The sequence below is a fragment of the Hypomesus nipponensis genome, chromosome 22 (assembly GCF_054491055.1).
Source record: "Hypomesus nipponensis isolate SF chromosome 22, ASM5449105v1, whole genome shotgun sequence".
In the NCBI taxonomy this organism is placed as follows: domain Eukaryota; kingdom Metazoa; phylum Chordata; class Actinopteri; order Osmeriformes; family Osmeridae; genus Hypomesus; species Hypomesus nipponensis.
This window is the reverse complement of record NC_140382.1, coordinates 6,042,538-6,061,156: the sequence shown is the minus strand read 5'-3', so window position 1 is coordinate 6,061,156 and position 18,619 is coordinate 6,042,538. Positions and strand designations below refer to the sequence as shown.

Genomic DNA, 18,619 nt, shown 5'->3' with positions numbered 1-18,619 from the left:
ATGTTTTTTTGTTCCTGACCAGATTACTCCTTTCCTGTCTGCGCTCAGGAGGGGGGGGGGGGGGCGGGCGGAGGGGAAGTGAGGTTGGACGGGGTGGAGGAAAGGGGGGGGGGGGGTTGAGAGAGGGTGGAAAGGGGAAAGGTGTTGTATTTGAACCCTGAGAAAACGTGAAAGCGTCTTGCTGTGTTGCTGAGGAGGTGTGGGGTAATAAACCCCCCTCGACCCCCACCCAACCCTCCCCCCCTCACAGCCTGAAGGGATTTTACAGGTCCCCATTAACACTCTCAGAGGTTCCCGCCTCCAGATAGAAAACAAACAAGAAAGAAAAAAAAGACACCGATACGTTTCAGCCCAGCTAGGCTGAGAGGTTGGATTTTCCTGTGGGCCAGACAGGAGCTGCTGTACAGGATCTCACACATTGTTCCCTGGGAGACAACGGGAGCCAATGGGAGGCTCGGAAACTGAAGGAAGGACGGCCTGGTCACTCCTTCTCTGTATGTGGCCCCTGAGGACGGCATTAAACCAACTCCGGCCCTGATGCTCCTCCCTCGGTTAGTCTGTCAGCCTCCCAGTCCACATTGGGACACAGACAGACAGACAGACAGACAGACAGACATAGCCTCCTACTGCACATTCACATGGAGAGAGATTCACTTGCACAGGGGGACTGAGACAGACAGGCAGCAGTTAGTCTCGGGCTCACTATGACTGAATAACCCTACCTCAACTTCTAGTGGAAGTGACACACTCTCACACACACTCAAACTCTCTCAGACACACGCCCACACCAACACACACACACACTTCGGAGGCACAAGGGAGTGAGTGACAGGATAGATAAGGATCCTCGGTGAACGGCATCTGACCTGGGTGCAGCCGGAGGACAGAATGGGACTGTGGACGACTGTGATCCTGAGCACCCAGCTGATCCTGAGTCTGGGCGCTCTTGCCAGAGCTCAGGGTTCAGGTGAGTTCACATTCTGAACTTTCTTTTTTTAATTATTATATATTGACCTGAGTCATTTTATGGTGTGAAGTTGAAGCTGCAGTCGCCATACTTAAGATGAGAAAGAATACAAGTAAGGCAAAATGGTATAAATTATATGAAAAGTTTTAAGGGAAACTAAATACTGCAAGGAAAGTGAGGTTATTAAGTTAAAAGTCAGTTGGATTTTGAGAGACTAAGAGACTGAGCTATGTGTGTGTGTGTGTGTGTGTGTGTGTGTGTGTGTGTGCGTGTGTGTGTGTGTGTGTGTGTGTGCGTGTGTGTGTGTGTGTGTGTGCGTGTGTGTACCGACAGTCAGACTATGAGGTAAATGTCCTGCTTTTCTCTGTGTAATAAAACAGTCAGGGCTGCACCTCAGTGCGTCTGTCAGGGTGGATGCCCAGCTCTCACAGACACTGATGCCTTCACCAGACTCTGAGCTGCTTCATATTCCTATTCACATGGACTGATCCAAAAGACATAGACATGGCATTCAATACTCCGTTGGGTAAGAATAAAAGGATCAAAACAAATATGCCTCCGTGCAGTCAGAGGTGGGGAGATTGAAAAGACATACTGCTGAGGAATGCTGTGTGCTGAGGTCAGAGGGAGAGTACCGGCCTGGTGACAGGACAGGAGCTCTGAGTGTGTGTGTGTGTGTGTTTCTGTGTGTATGTTTACGTGCGTGTATGTGTGTGCTTGCTTATATGTCTTTGTGCGTGTGTGTGTGTGACGTCACCTTGAGCTCAGTACGGCTGATGCCTATAGCTGGGGGGAGGGGGGAGGGGGGAGGGGGAGGGGGGAGGCGGGGGGGCTGCATGGTCTGGCTCTGATTTAAACAGCCCCAGCAGAATGAGACACATGGGAATAATCACCACTGGTCTGCATGCACTACTGAGGTCTGAGAAAAAAAAACCCACACGTGCAGAACCCCCCCCCCCACCACCACCCCCCACCACCACCCCCCACCACCCCCCACCACCCCCCACCACCACCACACACAGACGTTAACTTTTGGATTGAGCCCCAAGCTGGGGACTGTAAGTCGGTAAGCCTGAGAGATTTGCTAATATTTTCACAGCTGCCTGTGGGGAAGGAGGGCATCAATCGGGCTCCCACTATTCATCACTCTTTATCCACAGCACTGATCGGAAAACAAGCACAGTTCTGATTTAGAGACTCAAACATCACTCAAACATTGTTCTGGAGATATGATTTATGATCGAAACTGGAAAGCTACTGTAGTATCACTATTATTTGCTGAGCACAGTGGCAACAATATGAGTTTTGTGGGGTTAAGGAAAACAATTTTCAAGTACACTGTTCAAACTTCTTTGTAACACGACATCACGGGGTAGCGTCGGTATTAGAGTTTGGACTTTTGGTCGTCATCTCACAGATCTTAGGGATAAGAGGTGTTTGTGTGTGTTTTCCTGATGGAGATGAATTTGGTTTGCAAGATGCAGGGGGCGACGGGATGGGAAGATCCGATGTTGAAATAAGACCCTTCATCGTGGTTCTTTGTGAGGAGACATGGCTCTCAGTCTACAAGACAGAAGATAAGGGCTGGATAGGAGCATCTGCTAAATGACTAAATGTGTGTGTGTGTGTGTGTGTGTGTGTGTGTGTGTTTGTCCGAAGTGCGTAGTGTCTTTCAAAGAGCGATAATACTGCAGACAACTGGAGGAAGAGCCGACAGATAGAGCTACTGTTTCAACTGTTGCGTCGCGGCCGATGCTGCTTCTCAGGGCAGAGTCACGTTGAAGCAGACAGAGATCTATTTGTCTCGCACAACCTCCTTAAACAGTTGAGAGGCACAATGAACATGCTGAGGCCTTTCACTGGCCCCGCTCGTTTTGTGTGTTTGTAAAGGTGAGACAGAGCGCAGGGGAGACTATGAAAGAAAAGCCCTGTTTCCCAGGGCTCGAGCTGTCACGTTTTAACGGCACACTCTAAAAACAACCCTGTGCGGCTCCCTGGAGCGCTGGAACACCAGGGGGAGGAAGAGACGAGAGGAAAGGTGAGAGAGGAGTAAGAAGAGAGGAGGGAGAATGGGAGAGGGCAAGCGAGATGGGGAGATAGAGTAGGAAGGGAAGAGGGAAGCAGGGAGACGTATTTACACGTGAATATGCTGAGAGAGGGGGAGAGCGAGACAAATCAAAAGAGGGACAGAGCGGCAAAAAAGAGCAAGAACAAACTTAGACATCGCTCTGTGCAATCTTGGCCGAGGATGAGAGCGATTTTCTGGAAGCATTTGGGAGCAATTTGGTGCCCTTCGCGACAGCGAGCGTTGCAGACTCCCGTTGAAGCCCTTGTGCATGCATCTGGTCCAGACCCAGCGATCGAGATTCAGGGCACATATTCCTAGGGCCTTTCTCTTCCTCTGGGACTCTATTAAAGAATGTCCCTCTGTAACCTTGAGCAGCCCTCCACAATTCCTCTTCTTTACATTCTATTCCTAAAGCACTGACAGCACATCTACACAATCAGCCAACCAGGCTCCTCCTGGATAGGTGATCCGAAACCACACCCAGGTGTTCTGAGATGCTTGAAGGAATGATTGATGTCCCTTTGGATTTTTTTTTTTTTATATAAAAAGAAACTTCTCAGTAAAAAGCTTTATCCAACAAATAAGAGACTGACCCATCGTAGTCTTGATTAAACCTTGTCAGATCCTTGTTTGACTGGTATGTTTCTACCCCCACCCGCCGCCAAGTGTACGATCTCCTGACGTCTCCGGAGTGCCTCCCGGATCTGCTCCAGGGCGGGCTGGCCGAGCAGGGGGTCGACGAGGCCTTCATCCTCACCACCTTCAAGCTGCAGCCCAAGATGGGCGCCACCGTGTTCGGCTTCTACAACCCCCGGGACAACAGCAAGTACTTTGAGTTCACCATTCTTGGCAAACTCAATAGAGGTGAGTCACAAGACGTGCATTTTGTGGTGTTTGTGGAAACAGACTTGAACTGTGTCTTGTTGTAATTTCTTTGTGAGATATTACCCAATGTGATCCTGCATTGGAGTTTAGAGTCTACTTCTCAAACTAGTCCAGGAGGGGCTATTGTGTAATAAAAACATTTTAAAAGTTTCAGTGAATTGAAATGACTTCACTTCTCATTAACTTCCCTAGATGTCTATTATGTTCTTTTCGTATTGTTTTTGGCTCTGTTTTTCCTTCTCTCTCTCTCTTTTCATCCATCCCTCTTTCACTCTCCCTTACACTGTACATTTTCTCATTACATTTTGGCACAACCAAAACTCTTCGACTCTCTCCTTCCCTTTCGTGTCCTCTGTAACCCCCTTTGTACGATTTGATCAATATGTCCTTCCTTGCTTTTTCTACATTATTCATTTAATCAATCATCCCATTTACATAGTCTCTTAATTCCTGACATTGCATTTCCCCTTTTTTCATTATTTCTCTCTCTCTCTCTCTGTTCTCTCTCCCTGCTCTTTCCCCCCCCCCCCCCCTCCCATGGCCCCTCCCCCTCCAGCCGTGCTGCGTTTCCTGAGGAAAGACAGGAGGATGTCCTCGGTCACCTTCAACAACCTGGACCTGGCGGACGGGCAGCGCCACCGTCTGATGTTCCACCTGAAGGGCATGCAGCAGCAGGGCCCGGGCGGGGTGGAGCTCCACCTGGACTGCCGGCTGGTGGAGACCGTGAGGGACCTTCCTGCTGTCTTCCAGGGCCTGCCTCAGGGCTACGGGGTGGTGGAGCTCAAGGCCATGCAAGGGAAGGAGCAGGTGAGGACTGGGGGGGGTGGGCGGGGCATGATTCCTGACTAGGACTGGGCTCTGTGGTTGGTTGTCATCCGGTCTCCTCGCTGATGCTGATGAAAGCTGGGCCTCTCTGTTTCTGCCAGGAGGAGCTGGAGGAGCTCAAGCTGGTGGTGGGCGACACGTTTGAGAACGTTGCTTCTCTGCAAGACTGTCACCAGCAGAGAGACTCCGTCCAAACTCTAGGTCAGTTCTCACCACTATGAGGTTCCTTCAATACCTCTTAAGAACCCTATGGGGAACCCTATGAGAAACCATTTTTCCTCCCAGAAAGAACCATTCCATTTAACACCAGTTCTACAGCCACTTCACCAATGAATTCTATACAAGGTTTTCCAGCAAGCTCTCAAACTTTTTTTCTATGAGTACTGAGGACCTAGCTCAGACTGGCCCCTAACCTTAGTTGCTTCAACAGGGGTCAACACAAAGCAGCTGTCCAATCAAATGTTGGAACTGACCAAGGTGATAAACGAGCTGAAAGACGTCCTCATTCAGCAGGTAACCGCAGCAAAGACTCACTGGGGGGCCATTAAGCACTGAGCCCTGACCCCTGACCCCAGACCCCCATACAACCCTTGTGAACTCCTGGCCGGGTGTTAAAACTGTGGTTTTATAACTTCCCTCAGGTCAAAGAGACGTCGTTTCTCAGGAACACCATCTCAGAGTGCCAGGCCTGTGGTAAGGTCCACAGGAAATCCACACCATGATGTTGTACTGTGCCAAATGTGTTATGGAACTGGACGGGTGATCAGCCAGTGTCTGAACGACGGAGGGAGGCGAATCGATTGGCTGTGATTAAGGAACAGATTTTCTCCGGTGCGTTCGAAGGGCTCGGTGGAACGGAGGTTGTGAAAGCGCACTGCGCCCCGGGCGTGTGTTTCCGTGACACGGTGTGTTCGGAGACCGCAGACGGGATCGAGTGTGGGCCCTGTCCCGACGGATACACAGGAGACGGCTTCAGCTGCGATGATGTCGATGAGGTAGGTGGCTGGGCATGTGTGTGTGGGTGTGTGGGTGGGTGGGTGGGTGGGTGGGTGGAGGAGGAGGAAAGAGTGCTTTTGGTTTAGGTGGTTTATGGCGTGGTCAACATATTTTGCTTTCTCTCTCTTCCCCCCCTCTCGCACTCCACCTCTCACCTTCTCGCCCTCTCCCCCTCCCTCCCGCTCCTCTCCTTTTCTTCCCCTCCCTCGCATCACCCCCCTCCCCCCCCCACACACACACACACATACAGTGCCAGTTTAACCCTTGCTTCCCTGGGGTGAAGTGTGTGAACACGGCGCCAGGGTTCCGTTGCGACGCATGTCCCCACGGCTACAGCGGCCAGGCAGTGGAGGGAGTGGGAGTGGTCTACGCTCAGACAAACAAGCAGGTCAGCCAATCACAGGCCTCTGTGTCTCCAACAGAGGATCTAGCAGTTTGCAGTCACATGCTCTCTTACATGGAAATCTATCTATATATCTTGTATATTGAAGTATGTTATCATACAAATTGTATGATAATAGTTATATGATACATATAATATGACATATACTTCCACTCATGGAGATTTGGTTTCATGCATTTGTGCACATTTTGTGTCCAAAAAGCTGAGGTTTGATCCCATATTTCCTCAGATCTGTGATGACATCGATGAGTGCAGGGGGCCCAACAATGGGGGCTGCACGGCCAACTCTCTGTGCCACAACTCTGCGGTAAGACCTTCCACAGCACCATACAGCTAGCGCCGTTTCCTTTCCAGCCTGTTTCTCGGTTCATCCTTTGTTCCTCCTGTGTTCTCTGTTCCTCCTGTGCTCCCCCCCCCCCCTCCCCGCCGTGTGACCGCCCAGGGCTCCTACAAATGCGGGGGTTGTCAGACAGGCTTCACAGGGGACCAAGTGAAGGGCTGTAAACCAGAGAGGAGCTGTGGAAACACTCTGACCAACCCGTGCGACACGAATGCCATCTGTAACGTGGAGCGAGACGGCTCCATCTCCTGTCAGGTCAGAGTCGGCTCTGGGTCACACACACACACGTCAAGACACACACACACACACACAACAGTCTGTGAGGCCTTCAGTTTTGTTTTCTCAGTGTGGGATTGGCTGGGCCGGTAATGGTTACCTGTGTGGGAAGGACACAGACATCGATGGATACCCGGATGAAAAACTCAAGTGCAAAGACTTAAACTGCAAAAAGGTAACCTTGGCTACGTAATCCATGCAGGGTGTTCTCCATGCACAGTACAAAACACTGACCGCTATCTCAAAGATGGACAACTGTGTTTTAGTCATGCCAAGAAGTGCATTCATCTTACTGTTCCAATGATGTCCCTTCTTCAGTCCAGTGGGTACTTTGGTAAACGACACAAGAGCGTTTCGGTTTCTTCCAGGACAACTGCATGTTCGTCCCGAACTCTGGCCAGGAGGACGCTGATAAGGACAGCCTGGGAGACGCCTGTGACGAGGACGCCGACGGAGACGGCATCCTCAACGAGCAGGTGGGCGCAGCTCGCGGCGCCTGGTTAGAGACGCACACTGCGTGTGGCTTTAGATCAAAGCGCCTGCTGAATGAGTGACATGTCACATGACAAATGCACGCGCAAAGGAGCCCAAACAAACGCGCACACGCGTGGGTCCGCGCGCGGACCACAAACGGGATCGCAGACACACACGTGCCCGCGCACACGCTTCTACACACAGAGACACGGCACTCCAAATGAACGTGCGCGCAGCAGGCAAACACACACAGACGCCGACACCACCCGTCACCTGTCTCTGTCTGTGCCCTGCCCTTCCTAGGACAACTGTTGGCTGAAGCCTAACGTGGACCAGAGGAACAGTGACAAGGACAGCCACGGCGACGCGTGCGACAACTGCCGCACGATAGAGAACCCAGACCAGAGGGACACTGACAGCGACGGGAAGGGAGACGCGTGCGATGACGACATGGATGGGGACGGTACACACACGCACACTGAAGTTCGAGGACTGTCGCAGGGTTCTTGTATCGGTGCAGATTGCTTACAGTCTTGCGTACAGGGAAACAATCGAGTTGAAAATCATACCCATAGAGCAAGAAAAACATCACGTGCATCTTCCTGGCCTCTCTCTGCCAGCCTCCCTCTTCCTGGCCTCTCTCTGCCAGCCTCCCTCTTCCTGGCCTCTCTCTGCCAGCCTCCCTCTTCCTGGCCTCTCTCTGCCAGCCTCCCTCTTCCTGGCCTCTCTCTGCCAGCCTCCCTCTTCCTGGCCTCTCTCTGCCAGCCTCCCTTCCTCTCGGCCTCTCTCTGCCAGCTTTCCTCTTTCATCCCACTGATTAGAATGTAATACAGACTGGATCTTCCCAGGCTGCCGTTTGACCTTGCTGCTGTACCAGCATGCCACCCTCCCTGTGACAGATGAGAGATGGCCTCTCTGGCTTTATTTACACACACAACCGCCTGGTCCATCACCTGCACGGCTGAAGCAACAGTGCCACCCAGTGACCAAACTAGGAATGGCAAATTGTAAAAAATCTTAATGGTAGAATTGCCACATATGAGAAGTGGCTGGGAAGATTCAATAATAATTTGAGCCATACATTTAGGCATCTTGTGTAGATATTTACCACATTAAGCTTCATGGTGGTGTTAAAAAAGGTTTCCATGTTGAAGATGCACACGAGTGTAATAGATTGAGCTTCCCCTGCTGTTCAAACATCGATAAACAGAATATGTCCATTTCAAAGCACGAGCCTATTAAAAGTAGTATATCTACGCTGTGGACACTCATCTTTAAATACTGTTGGTTAAAAAAAGAGTGCAAGCAACTGACCTTGCAATGTACTGTCCTGTGATTGGACACCAGGTCTAAAGAACTTCCTGGATAACTGCCAGCGGGTCCAGAACAGGGACCAGTTGGACAGGGACGGAGATGGAGTGGGAGACGCCTGCGACAGCTGTCCTGATATCCCCAATCCTAACCAGGTCAGACTCCTCCCAAATCACACCAGCTTACAAATCCCCTAACCCTAACCTAGTAAGATGTCTCACATTTGAACCAGGTCACAACCTGCCCAGTTACATACATCTCAAATGAATCGAGTCCATATTTTCGTAAACATTTAAGTGCTTTAAAATCCCTTTAATCCATTTGAACTTGTTGGTTGCCGTTCAACTACTGTACGTGGACTTTCCTGATTTTCTAAACCTAATAAGGTCAGCCTAAAGAGGTTAGGTCACCTCAGAACCAGCCGCGCAGCCCAGTCTGCAGAGCCAACCCCCTTGGCCCTTGGACCAGACCCTGTTCCACTCATTACAGGGATATAGATAGACCTAAGATAGGCCAGGCTGGGACTTGGGGCAGACACTGACTGGGTTGTGAGGAGGAGATGATGTGTGTTGATCATATTAAGAAACCTAACTCTCTTCTCTGTATCCAGTCCGACATCGATAATGACCTGGTTGGGGATTCCTGTGACACCAACCAAGACAGGTGAGGGACTGGAGAGTCCACAGCTCAGTCCAGCTGAGATGAGGAACTTCATTGGTTCTCAGAAACATGATGCGTTGTCCTGATGGAATCGGTCCAGGTTCTTTTTCGATGAACACGCTCATGCTTGAGTCATTGAAATGGAATGATTTCCCAGGCCTGTTTTTCTGGGTCAAGCCATAGTGCATGGAACAGATGCCGTGCCATTTTATTCATGTCAATTCCGACGCTTTGATGTCACTTCCTGTGCGCTATATCCTGTGTAGCGATGGTGACGGCCACCAGGATACCAAGGACAACTGTCCCCAGGTGATCAACAGCTCCCAGCTGGACACGGACAAGGATGGCCTTGGGGATGAGTGTGACGACGATGACGACAACGATGGAATCCCTGACACCTTGCCGCCTGGTCCAGACAACTGTCGTCTCGTCCCCAATCCTGACCAGCAGGATGACAACAGTCAGTCACCATTCAATGACAATGATGATCATTACAATACAAATGTCACGTGCAGAAGATGTAGTATTGGAAAAAAACATCAAACGATCACTATTTTGGCCGTTTGCAATTTGTTTCTTTGACTGAGTCATTTCTTCCTTGTGACTCAGACGATGGTGTCGGAGACATTTGTGAGTCAGACTTCGACCAGGACAAGGTGATTGACAGAATCGACAACTGCCCGGAGAACGCTGAGGTCACGCTGACAGACTTCAGAGCCTATCAGACGGTGGTGCTGGACCCGGAGGGCGACGCCCAGATCGACCCCAATTGGGTGGTCCTCAACCAGGTCAGACATTCACTGGCTGAGTCTACCAGACATTGATCATGATTAAAGTATTCACTACAATATACATTTGACATTTTATTCATTTAGCACTTTTCTCCTAACCATAACAAACACACCAGGGTCATAAGTTTGTTTTCAAATGTGGGTGGAATAGCTTTTCTTTTTCTTTACTGAAGATAGACTGTTAGATAACATTTCCTTAGTAGAATGTGAGGGGGACAGATTTACCGTTTTCACAATAAAACTATGTAATCCACATTAGTTTTATGACTGCCTTCATTTCTCCCACAGGGAATGGAGATTGTGCAGACTATGAACAGTGATCCAGGACTTGCTGTTGGTAAGAGCAATTTCCCAAATGAATGGAAATCCATCAAAATGACCTTTTCCAGTAATGCATCTGTGCAGCTTGCATCAAAAAAGACTGCCATGGGGACAAGGAGATGGCAAACTCAGTGAGCAGTATTGTATCTTCTGTTGCCTAGGCTACACTGCATTCAGCGGCGTGGACTTTGAGGGGACGTTCCACGTGAACACGGTGACGGATGATGACTACGCCGGCTTCATCTTCGGCTACCAGGACTCGTCCTCCTTCTACGTGGTCATGTGGAAGCAGACGGAGCAGACCTACTGGCAGGCCACGCCCTTCAGGGCCGTGGCAGAGCCCGGGATTCAGCTCAAGGTTAGACTCCAACCCTAACCCAAGGGTCAGTCCTCAATCCAAACCCAAGGGTCAGTCCTCAATCCTGAGGACCTAGCCTCATGCAGGTTAGGTCCTAACCCTAACCAAAAGTTGGTCCTCAGTGACTGGCCTGTTCTAGGCTGGCAAACTGTTCTAGGATCTTTATCTCACGACTCTAAATAAAATATTCCATGGTCCTTGTTTAATCCCTCCATCTCCCCCTCCCCGCTCCCTCCCCCGCTCCCTCCCCCTCCCCCCTCCCCCTCCCTCTCCCCCTCCCTCCCTCCCCCCTCTCCCTCTCCCCCTCCCTCTTTCCTCTCCCTCCTCCCCCCTCCCTCTCCCCCCTCCCTCCCTCCCCCCTCTCCCTCTCCCCCTCCCTCTTCCCTCTCCCCCTCCCTCTCCCCCTTTCTCTTCCCTCTCCCCCTCCCTCTTCCCTCTCCCCCCTCCCTCTCCCCCTCCCTCTTCACTCCCCCCTCCCTCTCCCCCCTCCCTCTCTCAGGCAGTGAAGTCTAAGTCAGGTCCAGGTGAGCACCTGAGGAACTCCCTGTGGCACACAGGTGACACCAACGACCAGGTGCGTCTGCTGTGGAAGGACCCCAGAAACGTGGGCTGGAAGGACAAAGTGTCCTACCGCTGGTACCTCCAGCACCGCCCGCAGGTCGGATACATCCGGTAAGGCCGCAGGATGTGTGTGTGCCTGAGTATGTGCACGGTGTGAGTGTGTGTGTGTGTGTAATCTGTGTGTAAACCCCCTCCCAGGGCTCGGTTCTATGAGGGCACAGAGCTGGTGGCTGACTCTGGGGTGACGATCGACACCACCATGAGAGGAGGACGTCTGGGAGTGTTCTGCTTCTCCCAGGAGAACATCATCTGGTCCAACCTCAAGTACCGCTGCAACGGTCAGTTACGACTCCCTCTCCGCTCGTGCCAGAGCGAATCTACGAATGCAGCAGTTCTTGCGACAGCCCGCCTGACTCCTGACCTTTCACCTTTGTCTCCTGCAGACACCATTCCTGAGGACTTTCAGGAGTTCAGCACCCAGCACGGCGTTGATGGGCTCTAACCCGCTGAAAGAAGAGAAAGAGAGACCCGAGAGAGACTAGGACTGAGAGAGACAGTCTCTCTACGTCTGTACGTGGTGTATATGGCGTGTGGTTGTGTGTGGTCATTTGTGCGTGTGTGTAGATGTGTGTACACAGCTTTTGTGCTTTGTTTGGTATGTTTCACCATCGCCTGTACCCCCCCCCCCCACCCCACTCTGAACCCCTTTTATAAAATATCTCAAGCTGATTTAGTGGATCATACAATGACGCAACAAATGGTTGGAAGGTCATTTTCACTCATTACCGTCCATGTCTTTCAGCATTTCATACATTTTCCATTTCATGTTACTATATGTCTGCAGTACCATAGTCGCCATCTACTACATGCAGTGTCAGCCATTTGTTAAGCTTCCTTTCCCTTTCAAAAGCTTTTGTACTCAGAAAGTTAGCTCTCTAGGGATAGGTCACAGTCTCCAGCCTAACAGGCTGGGAGGTGTGGAGACAGATGACTCTGGGTGTAGTTCCATCCATGATGAGTTTTGTTTCAACCTAATCAGCCCCTCTCTACCACCAGCTACTGTATTATAGTTGGCTACACTCTTCAAAACTACCCCCATATAGGGAAATCTTGGAGGAAAGAAACAATGGAGTACGAAAAAAAAAAGATTCCAGAAGAACATCCCAGTGCCTGGTGTCAGAGTAGACATGAGTGTTCTCACACGTTAACAGTTGCTGTCACGTCGATTCTCTTTTTGTACGTGTGATGTCATCAATGAGAGAAATTAAACGTTTTCAAAGATTCGTGTGATGTTTTAGTTTATTTTATTTTGTTGCCAAGGTTCACAGTTCTCTCAAGACTTTCAGGATTGTATTTCAATCCCTTCTCATTCTCTGTGGGTAGATCACAAGCAAGCATTCAGTGGAAAATAGGACTGGGGGGTGGACTTCATTCCCCAACTCCACCCTAGTTATGGCAGGAACCAGAAGTGATTTAGAACAATTCCATATTCTGATCCCTGATTAGCTGCCTGTGAGGAAGTCTCCTGACCAAACAGCAGGGCGGACAGGGAGAGAGGGGGGGGGGGGGGGGCAGGAGGGGGGGCAGGGGGGGGCATTGGCTATTTGGAACAAAGGGTGCAGAGAAGGGGAGGGCAGACATTTGAGGGGAGGGATTGAGAAGAGAAGATCTATAATAAGACTGTTATGTTTGGATTGTTTGTGGGAATCTGGAAATATCTGTGCCAGGCTCTTATATCACAGGTAAGGGGCACTCTACTGTAGAAAATACTAGATTTCAGAGAAAGGATCCATTGTTTAAGAGTTGATAATAATGTTGCTGTTTGGTTTCAATGTGGTTGTGTTTGTTCTTTGTCCATGTCCTTGGAGGGACTTGGGAGATCTTTGAGAGAAAGTGTTGAAAATTGTGTGTATGCAGCTCAAAAATATAATTTATATTTCACAGTAATTTACTGTTTTACTGTACTTTAAGTTTTAAACGGATCAATCAAGCTTATGTGAAGCTTAATCTGTGTATCAAGATTTCCTAAACAACCCAGCAGAGTTGAGGTCAATGCCACCCACATTCCACCAAACCCGAATCAAGTTTTCAAAGGTTGGAACCCCTTCCTTGACGTCGACTTGGTGACGTCAAGCCCAGTCAGGCCACGGTGCTCCAGCTGCCTCCCAGGACCTGAAGCCTCTGATGAGCGAAGCAGCGGCCCAGATGGAGCCGGGGGCGAAGGCCCTGTCTGGGAGGAAGAACATGGCCACAGACTCCAGAGCCCTCCCCAGGCTCGTCAGCCTGATCGCCGGGGACATGAGGCTCTGTGGAGACTGGATGAAAAGTAAGAAGACAACTCTTCCATCCATCCAGTCATCCATCAAACCAAAGAGCTCTGAAGCACGTGTCTCTCTGCCCGGCTCAGAGCAGGTTCTGGGGGTCCAGATGGTGGACTGGGTGTTCCGGGGCCTTGCCCAGGTCATGTTTGTCAACAACCCCCTCAGCGGGCTCCTGATCGCAGTGGGCCTGATTCTACAGAACCGCTGGTGTGCTCTGAATGGACTAGTAGGGACCCTCCTCTCCACCACATCTGCCCTCCTGATTGGACAGAGCCGGTGAGGGTCTGCCGTGTAGGAGGTCGTGTTTCACATTCGACACATTTCATGCGTTTAGGTAGTCTCCCCATACTGTTGACCTGTGCTGTTGGAGTGATATGTGTGGTTGGTTGCAGGGGGGCCCTGTCTGCAGGGCTGCATGGCTACAACGGGACTCTGGTTGGCATGCTGATGGCGGTCTTCTCTGCCAGCGGAGACTGGTACTGGTGGCTTCTTTTACCCAACACCTTCATGTCCATGATGTGGTAGGTGGACAGTGCATGCAATAAACCAACATTTACTTTGGAGTGTCGTGGAACATGAACAAGCGCACGCACATACACATGCACACACACAATGGCATGCTCATCAGGCTCGTTCACATCCTTCTTCCTCTCGCCTGCATCTGATCTTGCGATTGACTTCCTGTTTATCATGGGTTTGGTTGGCGGTGTAGCCCAGTGGTCTCCAGTGCCTTGGCCTCAGTCTTCAGTAAATGGGACCTGCCCGTCTTCACTCTGCCGTTCAACATGGTGCTGTATGTACACATGGCAGCTACAGGAGCAAACCACCCGTTCTTTCCTCAGGTGGAGTAAATAACACACACACACAGACACCGACAAATGCTAATCTTGTTATGGTTCAAACCATGTTCCTGCTCTCCTAGGTGGTTATTCAGCCAAAGTCCCTCTCCCATGACAACACCACTAGAACAGAGCTCAGTATCTCTGAGGTATGTTTGCTTGAAGGCACTACACTCTTCATTCACACACACACACATACACACACACACACATATACACACACAGTATAATCCCTATGGATGTAGTCCAGAAAGAGGCTTTTCTTCCACTGAAAGCTAGGCTCATTTCCAGTTCCTACTCATGAATGACATTCTACAAAGAATCTCTCCCAGCGGATATTGGATTATCACTGTTACCCGCGGCGACAGCTCTGCCTGGCCCTTGACCACATCCTGTTATTACGGTTGCTGGCGGCGACAGGTTCACCTCGTTGATCAGTTCTTTCCCCTGGGGGTTCCAGCTGGTTCTGTCTGTGCCGGTTGGCGTGGGCCAGGTGTACGGCTGTGACGGGCCCTGGACCGGAGGGCTGTTCATCCTGGCCCTGCTGGTCTCCTCTCCAACCATCTGTCTGCACGCCATACTGGGCTCTGCTGCTGGCTCACTGGCTGGTAGGAGTGTGTGTGTGTGGTGTGTGTGTGTGTGGGGGACGGGGGGGGGACAGGGGGGGGGGGGTGTCTGACTGCAATGATTGAAATCAGACCATAAGATTGGATGTAAGTCCGAGCATGTCTGAATGAAAGAGCAGCCAGGGTGGGACCCACACTGTTTGGTTTGAATGAGGGCGAGAGGGAGATGACATGAAGATTTGTGGAGAAAAGGTGAATTTTTCCGCAAAGAAACAGCTAAATATGTCATCAACATTTCTACAATTACCGTAACAGCCACTCATGTGATTTTGATATGACTATGGAAGAGAAGTGAGGTTTTGATAGGTCAGTCAACACTTGCCAATTTCTGATGATCAATCCCAGTGAGCTTCATCCTCCGGGACACGCCAAACTCGACACAATAGCTCTTCTCTTTGGAAAGTGATACACTACACTGGACACATTAAGGAACTCCACTATTGTTCTTTCAAGGTTTGTTCAACCCCCAAATGATTTGGCTGATTTCCTGTTATTTTGGTTCCCAGATGTTGGCTTCCCCGCCCCCTCCTCTAGGTAGGACGTGGAGCATAGAACCTGTGGGTTCTACTGTGGCTTCTTTATAGCTGAATCAATTTGTTCAGTCAAGCTGCCATAACTTACCCCCATCATCTTTGTAAAAGTACCTGAAAGCCTTCTCAAATGAGATGTTCTACAGAGAACAATAAAGGGTTCTTCCTTTGGTTTCCCCTGTGGGAGAACCCTCTGAGAACGTTCCCCCACTGAGACCTGAAAGGAAACAAGCCGAGCTGGTGTTCCAGTGAGAGACACCGTGGGGCGCCGTGTCAGTTGATGTCATCACTGTCACGTTGCTCCCATCCAATCATCCTCAGCGACGTTAACAGGGCGGGGCCTGTTGAAGAAAAGAGACTGTCATACTCTGACATTGCCACTAAGTAAGTGTGTTACAAAAGCTTCATCCCGGCCTCTACCCATGGTCCTTTTTTCGCGAATCTGTCGAGGGAATGACGGATGTCTGAGTTTTCTTCCACTGAGTAAAGAGTTTGCGTCAGAGTGGTCACAAAGTAAAACCACACCTCCGAGATGATGTGTTTACACACTCACTGAAATCATGACTGAACACGTGGAACCTTTAGTTCTAGATTCTAGAGTGGAACTCTGAGGCCCGATGTCTTGGGTTGGCTCTGCAGGTCTGGCCCTGGCTGCCCCTCGTCAGGAAATTTACTCTGGCCTATGGGGGTACAACAGCACCCTGTCCTGCATCGCCATTGGAGGAATGTTCTACGCCCTCACCTGGCAAGCTCATCTATTGGCCATCACTTGTGGTACCCACCCTCCCTTCCACACATCTATTACTGGTGACCCGTCAGGTTCTTAAGATTTAACGACGTCATTTGAAATCATTTGTCTTTTTTTCAGCATTTTTTTGTGCCTATTTGGGTTCAGCTTTCGCAAACGTGGTATCCGTGGTAAGAGATTGATAATCATAAGCTTACAATCTCATTGCATCATAGGTACTACTCATAGTACTACACATAGTACTGCACATAGTACTGCACATAGTAATGCATATAGTACTGCACTTAGTACTGTACATAGTACTACACCTAGTACTGCACATAGTACTACACACAGTACTGCACATAGTACTGCACTTAGTACTGTACATAGTACTGCACATAGTCATGCACATAGTACTGCACATAGTACTGCACATAGTACTGCACATACTATATCTAAAATGATGAGTGTCCTGGCTTCCTGCTCCTCTACCCCCTCCCCTTCCTGCAGTGGGGGTTACCAGCGTGCACCTGGCCCTTCTGCCTGTCCACCCTCACCTTCCTGCTCCTCTCCTCCAGCATCAGAGCTCTCCTCAGGCTGCCCTTGTCTGCCGTGTCCTATCCTGAGGAGAACCGCCGCTTCTACAGGAGCCTGAGAGAGTCGGAGGGGTGCGCGGAGAGCCGTCAAGATCCTCGGCCGCAGAACCAGCAGAGCGTCAGTAACGAGGACACTCTGATGGAGGAGGATGGAGACTGCAGACCCCATGTTATTGTCACATAGATGTGGGATAGAGAGATGTGTGTGTTTGTGTGTTTGTGTTGGGGGGTAGATTGCAGAGACCAGGAACTGGTCTCTGCAATCATTCAGGTTGTAATGGGAAAGTACCGCTTCCTGTAACTGTGGATTTATAATGTTTGCCACACACTGTTCGTATTAGTTGAATGGCAGTGTTTTGTGTTTATCATATTGTCTGTACTTTCTGTGTTATACAGCAGAGGGCAGCATTTGCTAAGGCAGGCGCAGTATACTGTGTGGGTCTGAGTCCATGACAGGTAAAAACAATGGCCGTTCCCCTCCATAATGCCTGTATAAGCGCTGGTTAAATTAAATGTATGATTTTTATTGGCAGAAACCATTGTTTTTGATGATTTTTCAAGGCTGTCAAGATTGGGAAACAGACACGGAAAGCTGTTTCCAGAAAGAAACAGAGCCTTTGCGGGGTGTGATTTTTTTCATAATGCGGTGGCTTACAGAAGTCAGGCTTACAGAGTGCTGAGTGTGTGTGTGTGTGTGTGTGTGCGTTGGGGGTGGAGGTTGGTGGGGGTTGGTGGGATTCATCCTGCAGAGAAAAAAAACCCTTCCTCCTCAGGCAGCAACAGCAACATCACCTTGCTCATGTACACAGATTCCCATCACTGGAACGTGGAAAGGATGTTTATGAGCTAGATGCATCCTCAGTCATGTCTGATGATCTGATGATTCCGTCCAATGAGTAGACAGGAGTGTCTGTCAGGGCCTATTTGTATGCACTGTATGTATTTGTGGGTGTGTATGTGTGTCTTAGTGTGTGTGTGTGTGTATATGTACACCATGGGACACATGCCCGGACACAGTCACACTCCCGGACATGTGTGGGCGCCGGGGGAGACAAGAGGAGGGGGTGAGAGACAGGGAGAGAGAGGGACGGAAAGAGAGAGCGAGAGAGAGAGAGAGAGAGAGACAGAGAGAGAGAGAGAGAGAGAGAGAGAGAGAGAGAGAGAGAGAGAGAGAGAGAGAGAGAGAGAGAGAGAGAGAGACATAGAAAGAGAAAGAGAAAGAGAGAGGGATAAAGAGACAGGGTGCGACAAGGCGTAAAAAAGGATTACTTAAAAAATATACTGAGGCAACGTTTCTTCAAAGTGTCTTCCTTATCCTCTCCCCTCTTCTTGAACTTTAAAATACGGCTGCTCCCTTGGGTCTCCATCTTTCAGACGGTGTGAACAGGATGCCCTCCAGACTCCTGCTCTCAACAGTTTCACAAGTACACGAGCGATGATGAATCAGAGATGTGGCTGTCTGGGGACGCTCATACACACATATCAACACACACATACACGCCAACACACACAAGTGGAAACCCATGCTCACGCATACACGCCAACACACGCGCGCATACACACGCGTGGCAACACACAAGCACGCGCCAAAACACAAGCGCGCCCGTGGCTGCCCGCACAGACACACGTACACACACCCACATACACACACACACACACACCGTGTGACCTTTATGGATGAGGAGAGTGGGTTGAAGTGGGAGGACGAGGGATGCGGTTGGTGTGACTTGCTGCCTTTCAT

General features: G+C 50.2%; 2 protein-coding genes across 12 annotated transcripts; both read left to right on the top strand.

Annotated features, from left to right (window-relative positions):
- Positions 1-585: 585 nt before the first annotated feature.
- On the top strand, positions 586-12,519 carry thbs4b (thrombospondin 4b). Its single transcript, XM_084686635.1, has 22 exons — positions 586-967; positions 3,702-3,899; positions 4,477-4,727; positions 4,847-4,946; positions 5,176-5,258; positions 5,387-5,438; positions 5,589-5,740; positions 5,992-6,129; positions 6,374-6,451; positions 6,587-6,739; positions 6,831-6,935; positions 7,129-7,236; positions 7,538-7,697; positions 8,582-8,700; positions 9,156-9,208; positions 9,472-9,665; positions 9,815-9,993; positions 10,285-10,333; positions 10,479-10,675; positions 11,175-11,347; positions 11,435-11,574; positions 11,680-12,519. Exons 1-22 carry the CDS (start codon positions 889-891, stop codon positions 11,736-11,738), a joined length of 2,820 nt encoding a protein of 939 aa, XP_084542761.1. The 5' UTR covers positions 586-888; the 3' UTR covers positions 11,739-12,519.
- A 362-nt stretch (positions 12,520-12,881) lies between these two features.
- On the top strand, positions 12,882-17,414 carry LOC146236129 (urea transporter 1-like). 11 transcript variants are annotated; one of them, XM_084687822.1, is made up of 10 exons: positions 12,882-12,978; positions 13,257-13,562; positions 13,644-13,833; positions 13,950-14,078; positions 14,270-14,399; positions 14,480-14,545; positions 14,857-15,004; positions 16,192-16,326; positions 16,421-16,470; positions 16,793-17,414. In XM_084687822.1, the coding sequence occupies exons 2-10, from the start codon at positions 13,421-13,423 to the stop codon at positions 17,060-17,062; spliced, it is 1,260 nt and encodes a 419-aa protein (XP_084543948.1). In that variant the 5' UTR covers positions 12,882-12,978; positions 13,257-13,420; the 3' UTR covers positions 17,063-17,414. The 11 variants fall into 11 exon arrangements, with proteins under 11 accessions (XP_084543948.1, XP_084543950.1, XP_084543949.1 ...); XM_084687824.1 differs by having other exon boundaries at positions 12,889-12,978; positions 13,322-13,562; XM_084687823.1 differs by having other exon boundaries at positions 12,899-12,978; positions 13,278-13,562.
- Positions 17,415-18,619: the final 1,205 nt, after the last annotated feature.

What these genes read in the sequence shown, in the direction of transcription:
- thbs4b (XM_084686635.1), top strand. Translation starts at nt 889, where the DNA reads ATGGGACTGTGGACGACTGTGATCCTGAGCACCCAGCTGATCCTGAGT. An exon ending in CTCTGTGCCACAACTCTGCG is followed by an intron (nt 6,452 to 6,586) that starts GTAAGACCTTCC and finishes GTGACCGCCCAG; the next exon opens with GGCTCCTACAAATGCGGGGG. An exon ending in CCGCAGGTCGGATACATCCG is followed by an intron (nt 11,348 to 11,434) that starts GTAAGGCCGCAG and finishes ACCCCCTCCCAG; the next exon opens with GGCTCGGTTCTATGAGGGCA.
- LOC146236129 (XM_084687822.1), top strand. Translation starts at nt 13,421, where the DNA reads ATGAGCGAAGCAGCGGCCCAGATGGAGCCGGGGGCGAAGGCCCTGTCT. An exon ending in ACCACCCGTTCTTTCCTCAG is followed by an intron (nt 14,400 to 14,479) that starts GTGGAGTAAATA and finishes CTGCTCTCCTAG; the next exon opens with GTGGTTATTCAGCCAAAGTC. An exon ending in CAGAGCTCAGTATCTCTGAG is followed by an intron (nt 14,546 to 14,856) that starts GTATGTTTGCTT and finishes TGGGGGTTCCAG; the next exon opens with CTGGTTCTGTCTGTGCCGGT.